Here is an 18342-nt window from a genome sequence, read left to right on the forward strand (position 1 = left end):
CATGTTCTTTTTATTATTGATTATGAATCCAAAACTTTGCAGTTAGAAATAATTTAATTGGGATGTTCCTTATCAGGAAAAAGTTATTTTTCATTAATTAAAGATTGTTAAAAAATTGTTAAAATACATGGTTTGGAAAAACCAGATAAGATGTATCATACAAAGCAACATCCAGTGATGAGCGCGGCTATCGCGTACTGTCCCTTTAACCAGGGCTCTCCAATGTCAAACTACATATCCCAGAAAATCCAGTCGTTATCGTCGGTGTGGTCTGTATGGCTTTTACCGTCCGTCAATCGCACAGTTGATGGTCTCGACCAATCGGCTCTGTTCTCGCTGGATTTAGTGGGCGGTACACCAGCGTAGTAGCAGTCCCGTAGTGCAACCCTCTGCTGTATCAACCTGCTGCAACTTCTTGCGTCCGTGACCCATTGATGCACTAATGTTTTGCCAGTTGCAAAATACGATGAACGCCCGCTAAAATGAAGTCGAGTCGTTGTTAGACTCTAGTTTCTTTTTTTAATTGTGTGCTTTTCTGCAACCCGCTGTGCTGCGTCTCGCTGAATGCTTGGTTGTGGTCTTGGCCTCCGGTCGCGGCTGCGAATTAACTTCCACCTCTCTACACCGCCTGCTCTGTCATAATGTTTCTTTTATAAAGATGACTGTGTGGGTGACACTATAAACTAAATGACTGTCAGAAATATCGCCTCCATTTGTAATATGGTAAGTATCTGGCTGATAGCCGTTTTTACTATTGATTGCCTGCATCCGCTGTCCTGCTCTTCTATACTAGTGATGGTGATGTGGTGACACGGTTGACTTGGCTCTCTGCACCCGGCCTGTCCCGGAAGAATGCAAAATGAACAGGGTATACTCTCAGGGTGCTCTTAAATGTTCTATCTATCTGTTCAGAGCAGCGGGGCGCCGTGTGTTCGAGGCATGTTGCAGGGTCACTACCCCGTAGTGGGGTTTACACTGGGTGTCTGCTGAGCTGAGGATACAAATTGCTGCTTTTGACAGCTTGGTTGTGATTACATAACCCCTGGTGGCCCAGACCGTATCTCTGTTGAACTGAGCAGGACCAGGGCTAGCATGTGTTGGCCTTTTTAAGTGGACAATACCAGCTATTTTCCAGATGATGCTGCCCATATAAAAACGAGGCGTCTTGTATGGCAATACAAATGTCGTTGGTAGTCCTAATTAACAAACCAGACACACAATGCTGTCTGTCCTCGATTAAACCATTTGTAACCATGGTGACAACACAAGGCAGGCTCTTGTTGTTGACCCACACACGTCATGAGAAGGTCTTTCAGTGACGAGTTAGTCTGGTGGCCTGGTGGAGGAAAATTACTAGGTTTGAACCACAATGTTTGCTACCTACTTCCTGTCACTATCCTTCCCGCTCCTTTATTACTTGTCTATGAATTCACTAACTCTTTCGATACAAGTATCTGTTAGAGGATAACTTCTGAATTTGTCTACCTGGAGACCTTATTTTCCCATCATTGTGGGTCTAACTAAGAGGCTAATGCAGAAAACAATAGTGGAAATTGATTGTGTATTGATAGGGATCGTTCAGCCGTTGCAGTCCATTCCCGGTTGCAGTGTGACCCCCCCCCCCCCCCCCCCCACCAATATTGCTCTCTGAAGAATTGAGGCTTTGCATGTCCCTGTTCATTACAATCTAAACGCTCCTTCACTCAAATCTTTGAGATAACACACTTTCTGTAGTCCAACACGACAAACTCTTGCCAGCTAGCCCCTCTGCTATTCTCTCCGATTTCAGAGTGGGACATCTCTTTGACTTAGATTAGGTTAGACAAAATAACAAACAGCAACCTTTTAAAGGTAAAAAAAAATAAGTTGTATTTTTCTGTAGGGATCCTTTCCATAATGTTGTTAGACACTAACAATCTGAGCATGTCAGTGGCAAAAACAAGCACTTTTACAGGTGGTACATTGACAGGGCACTATTGCCCAAGTCATGAAAGGGTTGCAATGGCTCAACGCTTGCACTCTCGGAAGTGATGAGAAAATGGGGTCCAACTTAAAATATCCCAAAGTTATCCTTTAAATGACTTATAACACGCAGACCATAATCCTGTTAACAGGGGAACCAAAACATGTGTTGACAGTCAGTAGGTTTAATTCTACTAGTTAATTTGATCTCTGGCCTATTACAGAGATTTAAATGAATCAAATCCCTAAAGCAAAGGATGTTGTTATTTCATGTTAAACTAATATCTCATTCATCTTGTAACTTTGTTTTAACAGATACATATATAGCACATGCTTACATTTAAACTGATTAAATTATATGATACACTTTTTGCCACAAACACTTTTGTCCCTGGTCAAGTCTCAAAGAGAAGCAAAGACCAAAGTGCCATTAACCAATAGACCATTTAAGTTTCCTTTTATCTCAGTTCTGCTTTTTTTGTGAATATTTTTCTGTGATTTAATTAAATGATGGCAGGCAATAAAGGATGAGCCTCATGAACATTCATGGCTTTTGTCATTTGCTGAAATTGGACGATTTTGATTTGAGCATGGCTGACCTAGATTCTAGTTTGTGATGCTTCTCAGGACTTGTTTTTAGTTTTGTGTTGAATATACGATGGGCCGGATTCACACTGGATATCACAAAAGATATTACATCTAATTAAGTGATTTAGCAAATTGGCAAAAAAAAAATTTTTACCCCTCCAGTCTAAAAAATGAAGGATTTATTTTTGGTTTTGTACAACCATTGGTTATGTGTATGGGTTTAATTTTCTAAGGATGGTCGAGTTTACAGTCTATTGGTTGACAGTTAGATTTATGCTATTTTTAAAGGCAGTTTTATCATTAATTATCATTATCATTATCTTTCTCTCCTCTCAGGGCACCAATGCCTCTGCTCTGGAGAAGGACATCGGCCCTGAGCAGTTCCCAGTCAACGAACACTACTTCGGATTGGTCAATGTAAGTCCCGGGCTAATCCTATTGGTTACCATTTTTTTGCGTTTCCTCCATAAGAGCTGACACGTTTCGACTGTATTCATCATATATATATATATGCACACGAGAGGACAACAATGAGGAGAAGTCGTTCATGGACATGACGTCATTGAGTTCCATGCCTCCTCAACTGTGAAACATAACAAATGACAATCAAGTGTACAGATTAAATTTAAAGCTGCCGTTAGCAATATTGGTGAGCCCCACTTTGTTTTGATTAGTTTGTATTTTGAGTCTCATGCTTCTAAAGCATTCAGATCTATAGCAATGGCCAGTAGTCAAACAATGCTGGAGAAGTTCCATGGGACTAAATTAAACACTATTAGATCAAGACAAAGTGGGGCAGTAAAATTGCTTATTGCAGCTTTAACAAAAATGATAAGTAATAAATATTAATAATTATATGAGTAGGTTAAACTGCTGTCACTAATGCTCACTCCTTCTTCTCTTCTCCTTGTTCTGTCTCACTCTGTCGTTAACGCTCACTCCTTCTCCTTGTTCTGTCTCACTCTGTCGTTAACGCTTACTCCTTCTCCCTGTTCTCTCACTCTTTCGTTAACGCTTACTCCTTCTCCCCATTCTGTCTCACTCTTTCATTAACGCTCACTCCTTGTCTTTGTTCTGTCTCACTCTGTCGTTAACGCTCACTCCTTCTCCCCGTTCTGTCTCACTCTTTCGTTAACGCTCACTCCTTCTCCCCATTCTGTCTCACTCTTTCGTTAACGCTCACTCCTTCTCATTGTTCTGTCTCACTCTTTCGTTAACGCTCACACCTTCTCCTTGTTCTGTCTCACTCTTTCGTTAACGCTCACACCTTCTCCTTGTTCTGTCTCACTCTGTCGTTAATGCTCACTCCTTCTCATTGTTCTGTCCCACTCTTTCGTTAACGCTCACTCCTTGTCTTTGGTCCGTCCCACTCTTCCAGTTTGGGAACACATGCTACTGCAACTCTGTGCTGCAGGCCTTGTACTCGTGCCGGCCGTTCCGGGAGAACGTCCTGGCGTACAAGGCCCAGCAGAAGAAGAGGGAGAACCTGCTCACCTGCCTGGCCGACCTCTTCCACAGCATCGCCACCCAGAAGAAGAAGGTGGGGGTCATACCGCCCAAGAAGTTCATCTCACGCCTCCGCAAGGAGAACGGTGAGGCGCGCACGCACCGCTACCTGTTTGGCCTCCTTGGTTCTTGCTGTTGACCGTGAACGTGTGTATGACGCGGGCCAGTGTTTTTAAAACGGTGGGTTCGGGACCTGTGTGGGAACATTACTTGGAAATGGAAATTTCCATTTGGAAATGGAAATGGAAATTTGGAAATGGAAATTTCCAAGTAATGGGAAATCCTTGATTTCACCGATCTTCGATGAAAAGTCAATCAAATAATGTAATGTAATGTTACTTCGGGACGTCCATTTTCAATGCTTTAAAAAGCACCCTCCATTTAACAAAGTGACTGGCTATGTCTCCAGCTTGTGTTGCTACGGGGGGGAATGGGGGGACGGCATAAGGTCTGTTAGCAGCCGGTCTCGCCGCCTTTCAAACCACCGACATTCGTGTGTGGGAGGTCGTCTTGTATAGCAGGACTAATACAGGTGTATTGTAAACCATAGAGGTTTATCAAACGCTTTTCAAAGTTCAAGAAAAGCTGTAGTCAAGCACATAACAGTCCTGTTTTCATTTCATGAAAACAATCAGACGCTTTCGAAGTTATTCGATAAATGCGGCAGATTTGTGAGTTACGCCGGAACTTGTTTACCTCCACAATGTACGAAAGGGTTTGTTGGGGTCTTCTGAATCATGCGAGCCGTGTCCTACATTTCCGGCGTGTTCTCAGAAGGCTGTGAAGCCCATCCGGCAGCTGGCACACTGACAGGGTGTTGGTTCATGCAGTTCAACTTTGACTCGATTTTAATTGGATTCCTTCCATCCTTTTTTATAGCGGTACTTTCTATAGTCAATGTGACGCCATTAGTGTGTGTGTGTGTGTGTGTGTGTGTGTGTGTGTGTGTGTGTGTGTGTGTGTGTGTGTGTGTGTGTGTGTGTGTGTGTGTGTGTGTGTGTGTGTGTGTGTGTGTGTGTGTGTGGTAGCTAAGGCAACCTTGAGCAGATTCTTCCACAAAGTGAGTTTATGTGAATGAACAATGCCATGTCTGTATCGACTCAGGTCTCACACTCTCGCTCTGGCTCTCACCTCTCTTTTTCTGTCTCTTCCCCTTGTATCTCGCCATCCTTTTTTCTCTCTTCTATGTTCTCTTCCATGTCTATCTCTCCAACACTATCACACAAGGTCTCCGTCTCAAAATCTCGAACCTCGTTTTTTAAAACACTACAGGTTGATTAACCCCATTCCGTTCCCCCTTCCCATTTTGGTCAGCAAAGCCCAGATTTGTCGCTGGTGCTACCGATTCGCTTTTGCCTGATTATCCTGTGGTATAATGGGGTATGTTTTTACCGATCAGGTAACTGATTTGAAATCGGAAATAGTAAACTATTAATAAAGCTCAGTATTTACAATGCGAGAACCGGGGGGGGGAACCCCAACGACAGTCGAGGACGCAGGTGATTGGTTGTCACGTGGGAACGACGATAGCCAATTGGGTGCCATGCTGACTTAATACCAACAATTCATCAAGTAATCATAGAAAAAGCCACGGCAGCAAAAGAAAAATTGCAGTCTCCCCTCCAATACACGATGTAACGTGTACATCCCATATTGGTCTCCGAGACTTGGTCCATTCCTGGCCGTTGTCCGCCATGTTTTTTACACTAAAGTCACAATTTTGATCGCAAAAGATTGTTTTCGGGTTTTGAAAATGGGACTGGTAGTGTGTCCACACACTAAAGGACAAAACAGTAAAATCTATCTTAATCTATCATTAGGTGGGTGGTGGCTCACAATTTCTAAATTAGTGTATTCTCAGCATAAAGCTGTACTTTCTATTGTAAATGTGATGCCGTCGTAAACATATACCGCTCCCAATGAATTCATTAAGGACTCTATCTACTAAATAATGTGTGGCATTCGCTGATTTTAAGTTTCCTCTGCGCCATTCCACCTGTTGGATTGATCTCCTCTGTCTCCCCCTGCAGACCTGTTTGATAACTACATGCAGCAGGACGCCCACGAGTTCCTCAACTACCTGCTGAACACGGTGGCTGACATCCTGCAGGACGAGAAGAAGCAGGAGAAACAGAACGGACGCCTGAAAAACAACGGGACCCCCGTCGCCACGGAGACCGAGCCGGAGAACAAGACGGAGCCGACGTGGGTGCACGACATCTTCCAAGGAACCTTGACCAATGAGACGCGCTGCCTCAACTGTGAGACTGTGAGTGTCGGTCTCCTCTCTCCTCCTCTTTCCTGTTCTTTCACCTCACCGTCCCCTCATATTTCCACCTCTCTCTCTCTGTTCATCTCGCCTTTCTTCTAATCTCCTCCTTCTTCTGATCCTCTCTCCTTGCATCTCAGACTCTTTCCTTCTCATCCATGTCATCCTTATCCTCCTGTTCCTTTTCTTTTTTTTTAACTTTAATTTTTATTTGGATTTTTCATTTAAATACAATATTACACATTTCTTAGAAACCAGAAAGAAACGAAAAAATAATAATAAAAAATAATAATAAAGTACAATAAAATTAATAAAATACAGCTTATAGGTCCTTCCATTCAGTCACAATGCAGCAGTTTATTCCCCCTGTTCAGTTGTTATTACTTGTGGTATCGTCCTCCCCCCTTAATAACCTGTAATAATTCCACTTCTCCCATTTCCCTTGAAACTGTTCCTCCCTCATTCTCAAGGTATGTGTGAACCTCTCCATATCATAAATCTCCTCCACTATGCTCAGCCACTGTTCTCTAGTTGGGGGTTCTAACTTATACCAGGCCCTTGTAATTGCCTTCCTACTAGCCACCAATAATACTTTCACCAGGTATTTATCTCTTCCTTGTACCTCCTCTTGTGGAATGTTCCCCAGATACAATACCAAACAAGTCTTTGGTATCTCATATCCCAGTATCTCCCTCAGCACACTCCACACTCCCTCCCAATAATCCTCCATCTTTTGACATTTCCAAAACACATGGGTATGGTCTGCCTCCGCTTGACCACACAACCTCCAGCATGAATTCTGACCTGATGTGTATCTTCCCTTAATCTTTGGTGTTATGAAAAACCTTATAATGTTCTTCCACCCAAATTCTCGCCACACCCTAGAACCAGTGGCTGAGTGTTGAACCCTGCACACATTAAACCAGTCGTCTTCTGTTATTTCTACTCCAAGCTCTTTTTCCCATTTTTCTTTAACATAGACAGTTGAATTACTTCCACTGGCACCAAGAGCTTGGTATAAAGCTGAGATGACTCTAAATTTTCTTCCTTCATATGCATTCATCATTATTTTAATAATCATATTCTGTTCTTTGGGTTCTTCGAACTTTATTTCTTTTAAATAATAATCCCTCACCTGAAAATATCTAAAAAGTTCGTTTGCTTCCAAATCAAATTTCTCCCTTAAAGCCTGAAAACTCTGCATCTCCCCCCTCTCAACTAGTGTACATATTGCTGTAATACCCCTATTTGCCCATCTCTCAAAGCCCCAGTCTCTAATTCCTGGTTTGAATCTCGTGTCATGGGTTAACCACCTCAGAATCTTTGCTTCAGTCTGTAGCCCATACTTCCTCACTACCAAGTACCAAATCCACAATGTGAGTTTAACTATTGGGTCTAACAATCCCTCTTCCCTCTTAAATAATTCCCTATCAGTTATTAATATTTGTACTGGGCTAGCCTCTACCTTCATTTCTATATCCTTCCATCTAGCTATATATTCTCCATTACACCAGCAAGTTACAGCCCTGAGCTGTGCAGCATAGAAGTAGTCTTGCAGTCTCGGTACTGCCATGCCCCCTTTGTCTTTGGGGAGCTGCATGGTGCTAAATCGAATCCTTGGCCTCCTACCCCCCCAAATGAACCTCGATATCCATCTATCCCACTCCATGAACTGTTTCTGTGGTATCATTACTGGCAGAGTTTGGAACAGGTACAGTAGCCTCGGTAATACATTCATCTTAATTATTTCTATCCTTGAACTAAGATCTAATTGTAGTATTGACCATCTTCCTATATCCCGTCTGAGTTCCTGATTAATCTGAATGTAATTTGCAGTATATAACTTCCCCACTCCCCGTGTGATGTTCACTCCCAAATATCTAATTGTTTCTGAATTCCACTTAATTTTGTATTTCTCTTCTAACTCTGGTGTAGGGGCATAGTTTATGGCCAAGATCTGTGTTTTGGTAACGTTAAGTTTGTATCCTGAGTAATATCCATACTCCTCCAGTAGATTCATCAATGCATGAAGGGACTCACTGGGTCGCTCTAAGTAGGCTACCACATCATCTGCGAACAGCCCTATCTTATGTTCTCTACCATTCACCTCCACCCCTTTGATGTCCTGGTTCTGCCTTATCGCCTGTGCCAATGGCTCTATGAATATTGCAAAGAGAGTTGGAGAAAGACTACACCCCTGTCTTGTAGACCTTCCCAGACAAAAGGGGTCTGTGAGACTACCATTCACCTTGATCCTAGCAGCCGGTTCTTGATATAATGCCTTAATACACTGGACAGACTTCTCATTGAACCCAAATCTTTCTAACACCTTATATAAATAAGTCCAATTGACACTGTCAAAGGCTTTCTCTGCGTCTACACTAACTAAAATTGCACTTTTCTTTGTTTGTTGAGTCTCTTCTACAATGTGTAACATCCTCCTAATATTGTCTTGTGTCTGTCTACCTTTAATAAAGCCGGTCTGGTCTTCGTCTATAATGTCAGTCATGAATGTCTCGAATCTTTTGGAGATTATTGAGGTGTACATCTTATAGTCCACATTTAGTACTGATATTGGTCTATAGCTGCTACAATGCTCTTTATCCTTGCCCTCTTTGGGTATGGTTGTGATAATGGCCTCCCTCCATGAGGGGGGGATTTTCCCTTCTTTAATTGAATGTCTAAATGAGGCCAACAGTACCGGGGTCAACTCTTGTCTAAATGTTTTATAAAATTCTGAGGGGAATCCATCACTGCCAGGCGACTTATTGTTCTTCATCCTAGATATCGCCCTTTCCATTTCCTCCTCAGTGATGTCTGCAGTCAATAATGTATTCTGCTCTTTCCCTATTGATGGTAGATCCAGCCTGGTCAGGAAGTTTCTCATATCATGTTCGTCTGCCATTGCTGGTTGTGTGTATAAATTTTGATAATAATCCCTGAATACTCTCTCTATTTCATCTGGTTCAGTAAGCAAGTCGTTAGTTTGGGGGTCTCTAATTTTGTATATGGTGTTCAATGCTTGCTGTTTCCTTATACGTCTAGCCAGTAGTCTGCTTGCTTTAGGGCCTCCCTCATAATAGGTTTGTTTGACAAATCTAGCCTTCTTTTCCACTTCTGACAGTAAGATATTATCAATTTTCTTCTTTGTATCTTTCACCTGTCTAAGTACCTCTGGGTCACTTGTGGCCTTATGCTTTCTCTCCAAGTCTTTCAAACAACCAATTTGGGTCTGATAATCCGCTTGTCTGGATTTCTTGCGAAGTGCTGTCTGTGCCATCAAATTCCCCCTAGTGACCGCCTTAAGCGCATCCCAAAGGATGGTTGGATCTACCTCCCCATTATCGTTTTCCTCTATATACCTATTTATATCCATTCTTATCCTTTCCACCAGGTCTTTGTCATTCAATACCCCCACATTCATTCTCCACACTGTAGTCCTCCTTCTCTTATTTAAGTTTATTGTCAGGTAGACTGCGTTATGGTCTGATAAATCTGCTACCCCTATCCTACAGTCCTCTACCCTATGCATATCCCCCTTTGTCATAAAGAAATAGTCCAACCTTGAGTACATTTGGTGTGGGTCTGAATAGTGTGTATAGTCTCTCCCCAAGGGATGTAAGTCTCTCAAAACATCTACTATTCCCAAATCAACCAGTTGCGTATTCATATACCTATTAAGCCATGTCCTATTCTTCTTCGTACTAGTTGTATCTAGATTATAGTTCATCACCATATTGAAATCCCCTCCACATATTAAGATCCCCTCTAATTCTACATTAATGATGTCAAATAATGATTCAAAGAAGGCTTTCTTGCTATCAGGAGGTGCATATACATTGATCAGTGTTACACTCTGTCCCTCTAATTTACCCTTTACCATTATATACCTTCCCTCCCTATCCCGCATTTCTTTTTCAGGTTCAAATTTGGTTGAATTCGATATTAATATGGCTACCCCTCTCCTATTACTGTATTTGTGGTAAGTGCTGTAAAATGTGTTGTTATACCCAAATCGCTTTAGTTTCTCATGTTCCTCTATAGACAAATGTGTCTCCTGCAGAAAAACCACCTGAATTTTTTCTTTTCTGAATTTGGCCATAAACTTTGCCCTCTTAATTGGATTACTCAGCCCATTCACATTCAGTGATACCACTTTATTACATTCATACTGCATTATACATCCGTTCCCCAATGCCCTTTCATTACCCATAAGCTAAATATGAACACAAAAAAAACACACACAAAAAAAACATCAGCAACAGCTGTTCTAACTGAATAAAAGTAAACAAAAAAGTGATCTCCCATGGTAAACTGGGGATCTTTATCTATCCCCATTTCCCCTGTTGGTGGGGAGAGGGGAAATCCTCTCGTAAGAGGGCCCCTCTTAGCGATGGAAAACTCTCCAAACTGAAGTCCTCCGTACACGCTAAAAATGTCCAACATACTCCAACCATCACTCCCGGCCTTAACCTAATGATTCTTTTAAAGCCAACAAAACATTAGGGATATATCTTTACCCACACTGATCAAACCAACCCACATAATGAAGAATGAAATATCGCAAATAACCGTAACTTTCAGAAAACAGCCAACTAGAGTCTGAGAGCAACATGAATAACAAAATACTAAAGAATTTAGAAAATACCAGAGTTCGTAATTTCTACCAAAATACCAAAACTCAAGAACTCCTCTCACTTCTTCCTGGAGAACCGCTTCAGTTCCTCCCTCGCTCTCCCAGCGACGTCGTTCTCCTGGTCTCCGACTCTGCGCCACTTGAAAGCGGTCTCAAGCTGCTGCTCCAGCGTCAGTTGTTCCTCTATCAGTCCATCCACCTTCATTCCCTTCTCCTTCATCGCCCGTGCAGCTTCTTGTGGACTGCCGTAGGTCCGGACGCCTCCTTGCCAGTGGACTCTCAGTGCCGTTAGCGGTGATTGAAACCGAATCCCTTCTCCCTTTAGAACTCTCTTCAGACCCGCATAGCTACGGCGCTTCGCAGCCACCTCCGCTGGGTAATCGTGGTCAAACGTCACTCTCTTTCCCCCGATCTCGATTTTCGTCTGCCAGGCCTTTTTGAGGATGTCCTCTTTGGTTTGGTACTGCAGGAAGTTGACAATGATCGCCCTGGGGTTCTTGTCTGGGGCCGGTCTCTGTGCCAACGCTCTGTGGGCGCGCTGTATTTGTAGACTCGCATCTTCCCCGAGTTTAAGCTCCTCGCGAATCAAGCGCTCGATAAACTCGGGTGTCGAATCCTTCTCTGTGCCCTCTGGTACTCCCCAAACTCGAACATTGTTCCTTCTCGATCTCCCTTCTAAGTCTGTTACCTTCTCCTGTAGCATCCTTTGCTGCTTGAGAGAAGAGGCGAGAATTTCCTTCAGATCTGCGTTCCACTCCTCGGTCTCCACCACACGCTCTTGAATGTCCACAATATCGCTGCCCTGGGCTTCCATTCCCCTGTCGATGGTCTCGAACTTGTTGCCCATCTCCTCATTAAAATTGGCTATTTCTTGTCTCCACATACTTCCCAGATTTTGAATACTCTCTCGAATGTCTTTCATTTCTTTTCGGTTTTCCTCGCTAATTGTTACGATCTGCTTAGACACGTTGTCGAAGCCAGCCTTCATGCTAATTAACATGTCATCGTTAGCTGCATCTGACCCGTCGTCTCCCTTTCTATCTCCCATTTTTTCTCGCTCTCTTTGTTTCTTCTCAGTTTCTTTTTTGGTCTGTTCCCTTTTACTACTCATCCCTTCTCTGGTTGCGCGTTTGAATTAAGGCTTTTCAATGTTTTATCACTTCATACACCGGGAGCTCCTGATTTAACGTCTATCCACTCATTTGCTAAACCGGAAGCCTCCTCCTCCTGTTCCTTTTCATCCCTCTTGCTGCTTCTCCTTCATCATCCCTCTCTCCTCTCCTCCCCTCCCCGAAATCAGTCCTCATGTGGTCCAGGAAAGACCTGTCTTAATGATCTCAAATCTCTCTGTTGACAGGTTAGCAGCAAAGATGAGGACTTTCTGGATCTTTCTGTGGATGTGGAGCAGAATACATCAATAACCCACTGTCTCAGGTAAACACCTCACCTGTCTCAGGTAAACACCTCACCTGTCTCAGGTAGACCCCTCACCTGTCTCAGGTAAACACCTCACCTGTCTCAGGTAGACCCCTCACCTGTCTCAGGTAAACACCTCACCTGTATCAGGTAGACCCTCACCTGTCTCAGGTAAACACCTCACCTGTATCAGGTAGACCCTCACCTGTCTCAGGTAGACCCTCACCTGTCTCAGGTAAACACCTCACCTGTCTCAGGTAGACCCTCACCTGTCTCAGGTAGACCCTCACCTGTCTCAGGTAAACACCTCACCTGTCTCAGGTAGACCCTCACCTGTCTCAGGTAAACCCCTCACCTGTCTCAGGTAGACCCCTCACCTGTCTCAGGTAGACCCTCACCTGTCTCAGGTAGACCCTCACCTGTCTCAGGTAAACCCCTCACCTGTCTCAGGTAGACCCCTCACCTGTCTCAGGTAGACCCCTCACCTGTCTCAGGTAGACCCCTCACCTGTCTCAGGTAAACACCTCACCTGTCTCAGGTAAACCCCTCACCTGTCTCAGTGGGTGTCATTGTGGTCTGATTGGCGTGTTACTCTTGTGTGAGGTGAAGCCTGACTGACCAAGCCTCCTGTGGTTCTCTCCTGCAGGGACTTCAGTAACACGGAGACACTGTGCAGTGAGTACAAGTACTACTGTGAGACATGCTGCAGTAAGCAGGAAGCCCAGAAACGGTCAGTTACACTACACGTCATGGAACTGGTAAAATTTCCCAGATAGCTTAATTTTAGTCATCAACCTTATTTTGCTAACAATGAACTTGTATCAAATACATTAAACCTAAATTTATTATTATCTGTGATGTAGCATTCACGGCATGGAATGAGTACTAGGACGCTAAGACTGACATGTAGCTAAAATTCCAGAACGCTGGCAGCTAACCATAAATCACAGCATGGCGTCACGTTATCATGTTCACAGCCCTCGGAGTTGGCTGCACTCCCTGCCGTTCGCTGTCCCACACGGTGTAGAGTAGCAATTAGCGCCCCCCCCCCCCACCCCTCATCCATCACGTTCCCCGCGCTGCCCCCCCCCCCCCCCCACCCAGGATGCGTGTCAAGAGGCTGCCCATGATCCTGGCTCTGCACCTGAAGAGGTTCAAGTACATGGAGCAGCTGCACCGCTACACCAAGCTGTCCTACCGCGTGGTCTTCCCGCTGGAGCTGCGCCTCTTCAACACGTCCGGAGACGCCGTCAACCTGGACCGCATGTACGACCTGGTGGCCGTGGTGGTGCACTGCGGCAGGTAAACGCAATCGCTCCTGTGCCGGCTCTACTTGCTTGCTTGTCTGACCGCTCATGTCACTCATGGTTGGTTTTCGGTTTGGGTTTGAATTGTTTTCAATGTAATTTCTTTTTTTTTTTTCTGGTGTTTCATTGTTTTGGCTTTGTGAGCATCGGCCTATATTATCCGGTGACTATAGGATCAGGATCTGACATCCAGTTCTGACATCCAAATTGTGTGCTAGAATTTTGATTGAAAATATATCTTGCTATTAATCCCAGAGGGCATGGCCATTGCTTTGTTCGGAACAGGCTGGCGTGGTGGCTTAGGGGATGAGTTGAAACCCAACTGGTAGTGGTGTGTGTGTGTGTGTGTGTGTGTGTGTGTGTGTGTGTGTGTGTGTGTGTGTGTTATTTTCTGGGGTCTTAACCCTAGCCTGACGGGCTGGTCAGATGGGCAGGCCCTTCTGAAGAACAGGAAAAGATTTGAGATTTTATCCCCGGTCACACTCCCTTCCTTAATGGTCCACTTCAGAGGGGCTAAATTTGGCCTGGTCTTTTTTTAAATCCTGTTTATCCATTTCTATTATTATTATTACAGCTGGCTATTGCTGACAAAAACAGACGGGATTGTGCAATTGTTTTTGTTTATTAAATGATTCATCATTTTTGCTTTCCGTTTGCTAAACACTGACCCGAGGTCGAAGCAGCGAATGGTTTAGCGCGTGGGTGTTTTGCAGTGAGTGTGTGTGCGTATATGTTTATTAAAACTGTGATGTGTGTGGTATTGCTTGGTATCAGAAGTGGGTTACCATAAAGGGTTGTTTCAGCTGTTATTTAGCTTGTGTGTATGTCTTTTTGGAGGCTTGTTGATTGATGTGGTTTTAGGGCAGTGTGTCTCTGTTTAATGAGTTGTTGTGGATAGGTGTTTGTTTTAAAGCAAACTTAGTGTGGTGTTGTGTGCGTAGTAGCAATGCCGTAGCCTGTGTTACTATTTTGTTGCAAGAAAGCTAGTGTGTTACGAGAAAATTTATGTGGGTAGGTGTGTGTGTGTGTGTGTGTGTTTTTGTAACTATGACTTGGTGTGTGTGTGGGTGTGTTTGCTAGTGGCGGCACTACGTTATCGCGTGGCTAGGTTTCCCGGCAGTCAGGTTGCGTTCTGTGGGCGAGTGTTGGATGGATCCGGTTGTCTGACACACGTCTCTCCCCAGCGGCCCTAACCGAGGCCACTACATCACCATCGTGAAGAGCCACGGCTTTTGGCTGCTGTTTGACGACGACATTGTGGAGGTGAGTCACGTTTTAGTCACGCCCACAGTTCACCCACACCGCCATCTCCGACGCAGACGGTGCCCACAGCTCTCGTCATTAACAGTGGTTTCTCTCTCCCTCTTTACCTCTCTCACCATCTATCTTATACTATCAAACTCGCTCTCTCTCGCTCTCTCCACCTCTCGCTCTCTCTCTCGCTCTCTCTCTCTCTTCTGGTGTGGGACAGAAAATCGATGCCCAGGCCATCGAGGAGTTCTACGGCCTCACGTCTGACATCTCCAAGAACTCTGAGTCGGGCTACATCCTGTTTTACCAGTCCAGAGAGTGACCAGTACCAGGGTCCATCACGCCTAGAGGACGCGTTTCCTTTGCTATATTCTCTGGATTCAACGGTTGGACCTTCTTCACCTCTTTTGTGCTACTCTCTTAAGACCTGTGCCAATATCTCTCTCTCTCTCTGTCTCTGTCTCTCTCTCTCTTCCTTTCCCTCCCCCTCTCTTCCTTTCCTCGACATCCGGGGGCGGGATAAATGGAAGTTCAGTGACCTGCATCTGGACTGCACTTTAGAACAGGAAGGAAGAACATAAAAAGGAACTGTGAAAAAAACGGGGACATCAAAAATAATAAAGTGATTACATTGATTACATCACATTGAATAAGCATCATCGTAATGAAGAAGGCTAGACGATGTCATTCATTAGCAATACGACACACGCACGCATACTGTCCCTGCCTCACCCGCCCTCCTCCTCCTCCTCCCACACAGGAAGTGCCCTCACCTGAGGAGTAGGAGGGGGGGGGAGGGGGAGGGGGGAGGTGATGCTGGCATTTAAACGCAAGGACAGTTGTGTGGAAAGTCTCTGTTCCGGTGGATCACGTGTTGCGGGAGGGCTGCACAGTCGGTCCAACCGCAGAGAGCCAGGTGTTTCCTAGTCTCCCGGCAGGGCTTTGGCGCTGCGGTTGTCAATAGCAACGCCGTCGGAAGCTGTGCCGTAACTCTGGTTAGCTGCACTGCTGAGCCTTTCACTCAAGGTCAACAACGTGTTTGTGTTTGAGGGTGGGGTGGGGGCTGGGGGCAGGGGGTTGTAGATGACATCACATGACAATGAATTAAGTTACATTTGATAACATTCAGTTGGATTAGATTAGTTCACACTAATCAGATATTTATGTTGAGCAGACATTCAGCCTTGAGCTTTTCCTGTTCCTCCAGACACCGGTCCCCGTGTAAGTTAAGTCCCTCATAGAACTTTATAAAGATGATCTAAAAAAGGATATTTATTAATCTTATTTATTAGAGTTATTCTGTTTGATGTGAAGACTGCTGGTTAGATGTGTGTCCCTCTGTTGAAAGGCTGTTCCGTGTCCCTGTCTATGGAGGGAGTGCGTGTATCTGACACACACATCGTGGGTCTGGCGCAGTGTAAAGAGAGAAGTTTGGCTTTAATGAGTGACCTTTCGTGTGTGTGTGTGTGTGTGTGTGTGTGTGTGTGTGTGTGTGTGTGTGTGTGTGTGTGTGTGTGTGTGTGTGTGTGTGTGTGTGTGTGTGTGTGTGTGTGTGTGTGTGTGTGTGTGTGGCTAGGGGGTGTTGCCAGGGGTGATAAATGTTTCCCGTTAGTATAGAGAAGACGATAAGATGCTTTTGGACTGGGTGTGTACGGTGGCGGGAATTGGATTTGACTCATCTTGAAGTCAGGTTCCCAGCAGCTAGGTAATACTCTGTCTTGCTCTCTCTTGTCCAATGTGCTCAAAATGTCATCCACAATCTTCCATCTCTCTCTTGCCTTTTATATATTATATTATATTATGTAGTACAACAGTATATGTAGTTGTGTCCTCGTTGATAATTTAGTAATATTTGAATGTTTGAATGATATATATTTTTTCTTGTTGTCTTCATGACGGCAACATTTTCGTGGGAAATGGGTGATGGTGGCAGACTTCAGGTTCACACAATAAAAGTCCTGACATGTTTTTAATTCATTCTATGCACTGAGCTCAGCTGATCTAACTTATGTTATATTCCTGTCTGTCACAAATACGCAAAATAATGCACTTGACAAAAATAAACTTTTACTTTGGGAATGTGGAAGTTGCGCCTCTGCCCACAGGAAGTGGACGGAGTGATCTCTGCTTGTTGTCTTTAATTTCATGTTGTATGTACTGTGAGGATAATCAACATCCTGTCCTACAATAGGCCCGTTCAGCAATATGCTGGACAATGTGCTAGTGTAGTGTCTTTGTGTTCATAAGACACATTTCAAGTTAAGAGCGTGGTGTTTCTGGTGTGTAACAATATATTTGTGCCAATCTGTGGTCCTTAACAACTTGGCATCAAAATGTGACCATCTCCCAGAGAATTCTTTATTTTCTTTGTATAATCAAATTTATGTACATATGTATTATGTAAAAAAAGATTGCAGAGGATAGGAACAAAAAAATATATATTTTTAAAGCTAAAAGCTTAAAAAAATACAGGTGCTGGTCATGCTAACTGGCTCTCCACGTTGTGAGAGAAGCCGTTTCATTGAATGCTTTGTCTCACAATCTGCTGTAGTGGAGTCGCCTCTCTCCAGAACCTCTCTTTTACAGCTGGGTTGAAACCGACCGCTTCAGTGAGTCAGTGTACATGTGTGTGATAGACATGCGTGCTGTTCTTCCATTAAAGAGACCCTATTTTACCCTCAGGCGTGATGTTCCTTAGCAATTTCAAAATCCACCCATTTGTGACGTTTCAAGGGGTAGTATTTCCCCCTAGATAAATCAGCCTACCTAAAGTTCACTTGGTTGGCTTGTAGCTTCCATCCATCCATCCTTCTTTCTTTCTATCTATCTGGCTAACCAAGTTGTAAAATAGGGACCCTTTAACTCTTTATGCACACGCATGTGCAGAGCCAGACAAAGCACACCTGAGGCCAATTCGTGTCTCTGTGATTTGAACACACATTCATTCATTCATACATACACATGCCACACTGTATGTGAGTGTGTGTGATGGCCTGGGAGCTGTAGCGGTTCTGCTCTCAAACAGACCTTATTTTCGGTTGTGTAACTGAAAGTGCACTTAATGAGGGATGATATAATGAATGCTTTAAGGTGTAGAACCACTGTGTCAGTTTCAAGTAAGAGGTTTCCTTTGGTTATGTTTCAAATTAAAACCACTTTGTGAGCAACCTTTTTGTGTTATGGTTTCTGTCTCCCAATTTCCTTTCTTCACCATTCAACACACTCTTTCGCAAAGTTCTGATTTGACATCAACGCAGCTCGTCTCACACACACACACACACACACTTCTCACGTACACACTAGGGGTGGGAATCTCTTGGCACCTCACGATTCGATTCAGATTCAGAGGTCAACGATTCGATTCTAAAACGATTATCGATGCATCTCGATTTAAAAAAAAAAATGAT

The 18342-nt window shown here is 44.0% G+C and overlaps 1 protein-coding gene across 1 annotated transcript; it reads left to right on the forward strand.

The window, feature by feature from the left end:
- The first annotated feature begins 406 nt into the window (after positions 1-406).
- Positions 407-17921, forward strand: usp46 (ubiquitin specific peptidase 46). Its single transcript, XM_084472868.1, has 9 exons — positions 407-723; positions 2887-2967; positions 3929-4142; positions 6087-6325; positions 12319-12395; positions 13024-13107; positions 13482-13679; positions 14869-14947; positions 15156-17921. Exons 1-9 carry the CDS (start codon positions 688-690, stop codon positions 15255-15257), a joined length of 1110 nt encoding a protein of 369 aa, XP_084328994.1. The 5' UTR covers positions 407-687; the 3' UTR covers positions 15258-17921.
- The last annotated feature ends 421 nt before the right edge of the window (positions 17922-18342 follow it).

This window comes from Micromesistius poutassou (genome assembly GCF_964030765.1).
Source record: "Micromesistius poutassou genome assembly, chromosome: 9".
Taxonomy (NCBI): Eukaryota; Metazoa; Chordata; class Actinopteri; order Gadiformes; family Gadidae; genus Micromesistius; species Micromesistius poutassou.